The 9487-nt window shown below is 42.1% G+C and overlaps 1 protein-coding gene across 7 annotated transcripts in view; it reads right to left on the bottom strand.

The window, feature by feature from the left end:
• Positions 1-3631: 3631 nt before the first annotated feature.
• Positions 3632-9487, bottom strand: part of LOC137993159 (matrilin-4-like) — a 21897-nt gene continuing 16041 nt past the window's right edge. For 2 of the 7 annotated variants that reach the window (XM_068838848.1, XM_068838849.1), the window contains exons 2-6: positions 7879-7915; positions 7273-7398; positions 5986-6225; positions 4314-4511; positions 3632-3985 (exon numbers count right to left, since the gene is read on the bottom strand). In XM_068838848.1, the coding sequence (XP_068694949.1) occupies positions 3702-3985; positions 4314-4511; positions 5986-6225; positions 7273-7398; positions 7879-7915 (885 nt within the window). In that variant the 3' untranslated portion in view covers positions 3632-3701. Of the gene's footprint in view, positions 3986-4313; positions 4512-5985; positions 6226-7272; positions 7399-7796; positions 7916-9003; positions 9057-9487 lie in introns of those variants that run through there. The other 5 variants (XM_068838851.1, XM_068838853.1, XM_068838847.1 and 2 more) reach the window with 4 other exon arrangements.

Here is a 9487-nt window from a genome sequence, read left to right as displayed (position 1 = left end):
TATGCCTTTAGTCATCAGTCTTCGTTTGTTTTCCATTAAAAGTAAACAGTATTTGATGATGTGCGTGCAAGCCAATGACTCATTTGAACTACATTGCATCCGCTCAAAGAATCCGTCTCGAAGGCCTCTTTTTGGAGTCAATGCTTTAAAATATATTTAATAGCTGCTCTTCCAAAGATTAGTCTCATCCAATTCTTTCCCACGAAAAATAAATATCACTGCGTTCTTATCCGCTACGTTCAACCGAACGTAAATTACTTTTCCATTTTAAACTGAGCACGATCGCCAACATAACCGCGGCTGGATGGTTGGCTAAGGCGATCCAACCATGCAACGCGAGAATTCTTTTAACTTGTTTTTCCTTTCTCCTCTAACAAGGAGGAAAGTTAACCCTTAAAACTGAAGGGGATCCAGCAGTTGAGAATCGGACGCTTCTTGTTGCGAAGCCAAATATCATATGGGTTATTGACCAAACGTGAGGTCAAGATGGCTGGATATTAGCCAAGTTCTTTTTTTGCTTGTTTATTTCGTCTCGGTCCATAAACACGCAAAAAAAGTGTAAAAGGTTTTTTCTTTCTTTCTTTTTACATATATTTTATTTCTGGGTCCGCAGTAATTGGCTACTCAGCAGTTGCGATGTTCCTGACAACTGATTGTACATTTTGTTTTTGTTCTTTTTTTTTTGGTATCATAAAGGCGAAGCTAATTTTAAAAAAAAGAAAAAAAAAAGTAAAAAAGAACGAGGCCAATATCCAACCATCTTGACCGAACAAGCTTGGTCAATAAAGAATTTATCATATGGAATAAAACACCAAAAAATGATCTTTGATCTTGCAGGACCAAGCGAGAAATGATCCCGAGCGGGCAAGATAGCTCTATCTTGAATTGCTCGCTCGGGTAGCCAATCAAAGCGCGGAATTTGATTCATCTTGCCCGCTCACGGAGCTAATCATATAATAATGAGCAAAATTAAATCAGTTTAAGAAGACCGAGGCATATCCTTTTTCAGATGATCGTGGGAAGCGAAACAAACATCTGCGCGGACACTAGAACGACAGGAATCATTTCGTGTCGACCTGCGATGGAATGCAGCCCATCAGTTTTCGGTATTATTCATCTTTAGGACGGCTACTGCTAGATCTTTGCGGAAAATAAAATCATCGCGGTATTTTATTCCTTGCACGATCCATAATTCTGCATTAAGCACAAGCAATCCCTCGTGTGGTTTCTTGGTTACAGACCAATAAGAGGCGTTTTGGTCACCAGGCCCCAATCTGATTGGCCATAATTTGGCGGGACCCGTGTTCTACATTTAGATAATACGGTAAAGCGATTGGCCAAGGCCAAATGAGAGAGATCAACACTTCTGTGTTATTGTCTTCTGCTTAAGGCCTCAAACACCTAAGTTATCCAATCAAAGAATCTTCAGAGGCACGTGACGCCTAACGGCGTGCAAAAAGGCAATACGCAAAGCTATAAAGCCTTTAAAATATTGCATCACCTAAGTATACAGTATACCAGCGGAAAATACATTTCGAAATCTCTTATTACGAAGAGGCGAAATCTTCTACAAAACTTCTGTCGTCAAAAATGCTAAGGGTTCTGCGACCAAAAGTTTATAGTCACTTTGAAAACAAGTTAATTGAATCAGATTATAGATTATCCACATTCAAACGTCCAAAAAAGTTAACTAACAGTCTGATCTCCAACTCTTGAACAACCTTTTGTCATATAATACATTCCTGAGTCATTGCTATAGACGCCTCAACAAAACACTTGATTGTTCTGACCTGGCAACACCGATACCGTGTCACATTAGACGAAACAGGATCATTTAAATTCTGATCTTTCATTAAGTAAAGTAAAGTAAAGTCAAATTATTTAACGTCGGTAGTCCCTTCAGTTATGAAACTGGAATCAATGAAAGCCGACGATGCGCCTTTTACCCCCCTCCCTCTGTCAGTGCTCCGTTTCACGGATACTTTAAAGCTATAGCTACACGGGTCAGAGGAAAGTGGAAACAGACGTTGAAGTCACTGAGATTCGAACTGGGGACCCCTTGCTCCGAAAGCCGCGCACAAGCCAACTGAGCTACGCCTGCAAATGTTGGTTTTTGAGAAGAGGGGAAAACCGGAGTAGCAGGGGAAAAACCTCTCGGAGCAGAGTAGAGAACCAACAGATTCAACCCACATATGGCGTAGAATCCGGGAATCAATCCTGAGCCACATTGGTGGAGGCGAGTGCTCTCATCACTACGCCAGCCCTGCTCCCCTCTGATGCAACCCATCTGTATTGTTGTCCGTCTGATTACATACATACTACATACTTAATTGACCGCTCCCCATAGGGGCTTTTCAGGGCCAATGAAACACAATCAACGAAACAACAGAACACAACAGCTACAACTGTTAAGAATCCCAACTGGCCGGAGGCAAACCAGTTGGCTATTTACAAGTGCAGCTGGGAAGTTGAACCAGGGACAACCAGGAACAAATTCAAAGAGTGGTCAGAGCGGGTCTTGAACCCGGGATCTCCGGATCTCAAGGCAAGCGCCCTAACCACTGGGCCACACTGCCTCCGAACTTTCGATTCGCTAAAAGTTGGTGCACCTTTAGTTGCCTCAAATAGTCTCATGGTTTGCAACATCTCCTCCTCAGGCAGTTTTCTTCTCGGTGTTTCACTCCTTAACCGCCCATCATACCATCCGGTTACGTCTATTCCCACCACCAGAGCCTCGGACCTTATGTCTGCGTATGACTCGAGGCTCTGGGAAACTTTATGACGGAGAACATGCTCCGTAGGGTTGTAATAGCCAAACATTGGCCATTTGAACCTTACGGCGCCTGCTCACTGCTCGTGCAAACATGAATGCACCAATCAGAGACGCTACTCATTGTTCTTCAAGAAAAAAAATGAGAAGAATGAGAAAATACTTTGTTTCAGGGGTTCCCCAGAGCTCTACTCTCCCTCAGTCATGCCCAATTAATAGAGAAGAACTCTGAGGTCAAGATCGCAGTTACGTCAAGTTAACAATGTGAAACCCGACCTTCATTTCGATTCACTTGTCCATTGCTTGGCCAATCCAGGGAGGGACATCAGAATATTCCTTCAACTATATCACAATCTGCTGTACAGTTCTTTGTTAGGGAAATGTTCCATTGCAAAAAAATTTGTGAGGTCATCAAAGAAATAGACACATGACAGGCAGTGTGGCCCAGTAGTTAGGGCGCTTGCCTTGAGATCCGGAGATCTTGGGTTCAAGACCCGCTCTGACCACTCGTTGAATTTGATTCTGGTAGTCCCTGGTTCAACTTCTCAGCTGCACTTGTAAATATCCAACTGGTTTGCCTCCGGCCAGTGGGAATTCTTAACAGCTGTTCTTGTTGTTCTGTTCCGTAATTTTGTTGTGTTTCATTGGACCTGAAAAGCCCCTATGGTGATCGGTCAATTAAGTATGTATTGTATGTATTGTATTGCCTCTAACTGGCTTGGACGAGCGAGAGATGTCTTCCAATTCTATATTTTTACGGGGAATTAATAGCAAAAATTCAAGGAGATGGTAGAAAGACATATACGACATAGTTCTTAAGATTTATGGGAGACGAAAATACTTGAGTTCTAGCTCGTGATTTTTAATTTTAGGTTTTTCCTATGACGTGCGCTTAGAATCGGGTCCGCACCTAACTACACGATGAGGAATGCTATGCGCATAAGCCTTTCTTTGATTCACCTCGCATAAAGTCCAGCTCGCTGTAGGTAGAAGCAAGATCAAAACTGAGGTCTTTCGGAAAATCGCTTCTTCTGGCATAACTGAGCTCACAGAGGCCAGAGGAGGAATGAAAATTAAACGAATAACACGAGCTGTGTTTGATGCACAATAATGCGCACTCCATATCATCGTATGTCATTTTTGACATTATTGGGTGATGCTCCAAAGAGTGCTGTGGGACCACGGGATGTATGATGGCATATGACGTCCTGCCAACTGCAAAGAGAAAAAATGAAAAATTTTTCCATCTCCAAGTTGACTCACTTGGTACGGCAGTGTACACAGCAGTCGGCAAATATGACCCAATTCGAACTATCGACGGTTATTTCGGAATTGCTGGGGTTTTACAACATTGCGCTTAGCAATTAGCTTGAAAATCTCGCATTGCATTTTCAACCAATGATAGGCTGATTGTGAATCTTCCTTTAGTTACCATTGGCTCCTTTTATTGCCTCCTTCGTTGTCATCGACCAGACAAGGTAACGTCTTTTGTTTTAACGGATCTCGGTTGAAACGCACTAATTTATCATTTCTTGTAACTTACCCGAACATAGAGCCAGAGAAACCTTCAAACTGATGTCCAATGGCATCATTTGCCCCTCTGCAGTGACCTGAAACACGTGCCTCCGCTGAGATGCCATTGCTCGCAACTCGCGCAAGCGCACTCTGGAACCAATCCCCACAGCAAAAATAGAAATTCCTCTTCGCTTGAGTTTCCTGTACTCTTTTCTGGTTCTATTCCCTGTGTCAAATATTGTTTGTGTTAGATTAGAGTTAAAGAAAAATTCATCTCCGCTAATTTTTTCTTGATAAATTAAATGCAGTAGAAATATAGACAAGGGGTCAAAAAGATAGCCAAAGATGAAGCTCCCGGTGTCAACCTTGTTCCCAGGAGCTTTCCGCTTCGGGCGGGGCGCTTTTCCCCCCCCCCCCCCCCCCCCCCAAAAAAAAAAGCGAAAGGAAATGTCCTGGAAACGAGCTTGTTCCCGTGTTTATTAAACCTGCTATGCTGTCAAACAATGGAGTTTACAAGTATTAACCAACAGTGGTGTCAATTCCGGCAAAAACCGGTTAATAAGTAATAAAACACATATTAGTCATGAAAATAAGACTTTTATGTGGCTATCAAGGGCGGTTCAGATTCCAGTAATGACTGACGTTTTTCGGGTTAACTGGGAGTAAGCTTGACGCAGATTTATAAGGTCTATACCATACCGACGACCGATATCTCAGTTGGTTGAGCATCAAACATTAGCGCGGGAGATCGCGGGTTAAAACCTCGTTCGGACCAACACTCAGGGTCTTGTAAAATAACTGAGCAGAAAGTTCTACCTTAGTAATTTCATCTGCAAATGGTAAGACTTTCAAGTCTTCTCGGATAAGTACTATAAACCGTAGGCACCGTCTCACAACCATTCCTGCTAGTCAACACTATTCGTTGTTCGTGAAGAGTACACCCCGGATGTTGTGGTCTGTCTTCCTTTCACATTCATGAGTGGGTTGGGAGGGTGGGTGAGATCAAATCTAGAGGCTGGTAGCGGCTGCAAGGGGCACCTTTACAGGCTGATGTCCGATCTCACTCCAGAGAAAGAATTGTAATGTGATATGTGCGGTATATAAATGCCATTAGCTGGCAAGCCAAGTTTAAGATAAATAGTATTTTTCCAGAGATCTTGAGTCCTCTTCAGTTAGGGTTAGGGAAAACGTTCACGGAATATTGATAACTTTTTTCCTTTCTCCAAAATCAAATTTCCCGAGATTTTCAGCCATTGAAGAAACTGCTACCGAGCATACCAAGCATAAGAATTAGATGCCGCGAGCCAGTTACGAAATAAGCGAAGAATCTGGGAAGGCTTTTATTTGCAAATATTATTGTTCTAAGTTTTCTTAGGCTAGACTGAAGGGCGGATGCTCACAGTTTAGGAATTCCTGATGAGGAACTAGTCAGAGGCCGTTATTTTTAGGTGCTGACCGCAAGAAAAGCGACCTCGGCTAGCCACTCGAAGCCCTGGATCCAAGCGCATGCGTATTCTTGCATTTAGGCACAGTTATGTTTAATTTCATTATGAGCCACCCACTTACCCCTTCCCCCCCACCCCCCGCCCCCCCTGCTTCCCCCTTCCTCCTGGACCTTGAACGTAGAAATCTAAGAATAAAAAACAAATAAGCAAACAAACAAAACAAAAGCAAATGCAAAATAAGCAACAACAACTCACTCCTATAGCTTCTTCCGTCCGTTATTACCAGCAATACTCGTGGAACATTCGCTCTCGTTCCTGATTCGGCAGAAAATAAGCTCAAGCGGCACTTCAAAAGTCCCTTGTCAGTCCTTGTGCTACCATTGCGATTCTTAATCGCCAAAACCGAAGCCTTTATTTTGGTCACTTCTTGCTTGTCCGTGAACCGCAGCTCCGTATTTGCCTCATCGCTGAAACTAACGACTCCTATATGAGTGCCTGAAGCGGAGAGCAAAGGAGATGTCAATCCCTAAGACAACAAAGGAGATGCAAATCCCGGAGACAAATAATTTTAAAATTGGTTTTCATGGGGCTCTTTTGTTTATTATACGTGGTGCTTTAGAAAGGAAACTGCAGAATACTACGCAATAACGGATACAAATACGGAAAGAATATAAATGAACTTTGCCAATTTTTGGAACAGACATCTGCCTCAATTTTGCATCAATAGCACGAATTACCTTAGAACTATTTAACTCTTTCCTCTGCGTAGCTTCTAAGCGTATTTGCGGATTCCGCTGCTAATTGCGTATTGCTGGCCCTTCTCGACGGTAATCTTTGGCTAACTTGGCCCACAGTGGGTGGAGGGGAAGCTGTTGTTCGTAATTAACTTGGTGAGAATACCGAAGGGCAACACCTAACACCCTTTAGGTATGAACTCACTCTTTCAGAGGATTCTCGCAACATAGTTCATATAGATGGATTCAGGGTTATGAAATCCCGAAAACCTTAAAAGCGACAACGTTACTGTCACAGTTCGTGTTAACTTGACAGTGACCATGCACAATCTTTTGTCCTCGTTTCACAACTGAAGGGTGTAGTTTGTGCATAGTCAGGGCCAAAACAGCGCACAAAACCTTAAAAAGAAAGAAACACGTCGAGTTTCATAACCATATGCCTATGTAAAGTATGCTCTCAATAAGAGAGTTTCAGTGCATGAGCCTTTCCTGAGGTGAGAGCTCAAGGATTTCCTTTGAGAAAGAGACCGTTGTCCTGTCTTCACTAGGACCTCTTTCTTTGTTTTGGGGTTAGACCCAAATCATGTGAAGCGTCCCACCTTAAGTGAGGGGCAGCACTAAAAGCCGGATTCCAGAATTCCGGATTCCGGATTCCAGATTCTGGATTCCTGCTTTTAGTGCTGCCCTGAGCAAAGAGGAAAGGCCCTGTTCTGAAACGATGATATTTCAGCTCCTACACTTTTGCAATGCCCAATTATTCATTGTTTATTGTTTATCACACACACCACAAATTGCCGGTGATGCTTACCTTCGTCTGAAACGTGAAAGTGATCAATAATTTTATTGACAGATTCCTTCATGGTTTGAAAGTTGCTCGGTCCAGTGCTCCAAGATGCGTCCAGCAAGAAAGCCAAGTCAATAGCGAAAGGACAAACTTAAAACACAATATCTTTACGTTAAGTTTGCAGTTTTACAACTCGCGTCACTCTCTTATTCGTAGTTTGAATTAATCTTTGTTACAGCCTGTGCCTTCAAGTACACAGGTCGCCTTAATTCTTTTTCAAGTCCATGATTACTTATATTTGCGGCGACAGCTGGTCCAACGTTAAAGCAGACAACGAAAATTAAAGTGGATCGAAATCAGCCAATTGGCCTATGAACCAGTTCCATTAAGGCAAACTTTTGTTGAAGTGCGTAAAAGGGTTTTGAGAGAGGGTATTAAATTTCGCGTTGTTACTTTTAAATCCCACAATAATTATCATCAATCCAAGCTAACTCCATGCATTATCCTTGCTTTTTCTAGATAACATGTCAAATCAAACTTTTTCTTACCACGACTGTTACGGAGAAGGCTGTAACGCTGCGGTAAACAAAAGTGATGAACGATTTTTTGGAGAATTCAGTTTACACTCACCAGAGCCAAATGTTCTTACACACATGATGACTTGGAGCTGTAAACGACATAGATGTATGCAGACAACATGAAAATGGTAGAAATGGCGCGTGAGGTTCTAAAAATAACTAATAAAGTTTGTTCACAAGTCTCTCCTTCATTCCCTTAAACATAAATTTTTCAAACGCCCAATGTCAGAAGAACCAGACACTGCTTCAGCCACTGAAATCATGAAGCATTTGAGAATATTGCCATTCCTAACTACTTTTAAATATTTATCGAATAGCTCATCAGTTAACCTTTTTTAGAGGACGTGAAACGAGTTATATCCTGTGTGTACTGAATAAACTGGAGAGTGATAAAATCGGTCTTACTTTTACCATTGCAAATACATGATGTATTTTTAACATAAATTTCAACAGTTCTAACTGCTAACTACCGAACCGTCCATTTTAGGCCATTTATGGTAAAACGTTGGCTTTGCCATCGGTCGATGGAGACCTAACATGTGCTCCAGGAAACGCGTTTTACTCGAATTGAGGGAGTAACTCCGAGCAACCCTGAGTAACTCAAATTGAGGGAGTGGCTGCGCGCACATTCTTTGTCACAAAAAATTTCCGAAGGGACACTATCATCTCACTCTCACTTATTTTAAATAAGTGAGAGAATCGTTGATAGGATCTCGGTCTTCTGCTGTCTTGCCGTCTTGCGTTTTCGAAGGGTTTTTGGAAAGCGAAGCCCTGGAAAAGGAGGACCCCCAGGGAAAGTTACCTTATTAGCCAGTGAATAAAACCAATCCATGGGCGGTTGTTTTCCGGTTGCCATGTTTAAGGCGGCTAGTCATGTTTCGGGTAAATTTCTCCAGGGTCTTCGTAAACAAAGACGATGAAAATACGTTTTCTGTGATTCACCTTGGTGTGTCTCTACGGCCATTACAAGCAACAGGAATTGTTCTTTTTTTTCTCATTTACTGACTGATGTGTAATTTTTTCTGGAGGCCTTCGTTTTCCAGACCTCCCACACACCACGTTTTCGAATTACTCTCTTCAGTCCATAGTTACACTGTCTTGGAAGGATAGGTGTAATACTGCACTCGTTGTATATATTTACATGTGCAAGAAGAGTACCGACCCTAACGTAACAAACCTGTAAAACGAGGAACAAACTTCTTCTCATCTTTTGGTTCATCATTTCTCTTACTTTCGATTGTCTCGGAAATTCGGGTTGAATAAACACATTAGCGCTTTTCTTTTGTGACAGAATGTTGCAAGATAATTCAGCTGCTAGAAGAAACCGGCTGCTGGACGAAGTGTGTACTTTTTGAAATGTTCAGTGACCTGTCATGTTCAGTACCAATCTCTCTCTCTCTCTCTCTCTCTCTCTCTCTCTCTCTCTCTCTCTCTCTCTCTCTCTCTCTCTCTCTCTCTCTCTTTAGATTCATCATTAGGTATATGCTACTTGTTTTCCCTATGCCTTCAAAAAATTCAAATGTAATATAAATGACATCTTTAACACTTTTTACAAAAGCTGGTATTTCACAGATGGCATCCAATCCTCAAAGATTGGAGTTAATTTTTTGACGTGCAATTTATTTCCGTTTAAATCCGAAAAGGGTAGCAAATACTCTTTT

The sequence above is a fragment of the Montipora foliosa genome, chromosome 2, assembly GCF_036669935.1.
Source record: "Montipora foliosa isolate CH-2021 chromosome 2, ASM3666993v2, whole genome shotgun sequence".
NCBI lineage: Eukaryota > Metazoa > Cnidaria > Anthozoa > Scleractinia > Acroporidae > Montipora > Montipora foliosa.
The sequence above is the reverse complement of the archived record's forward strand: the minus strand, read 5'-3'. Positions and strand labels throughout refer to the sequence as shown.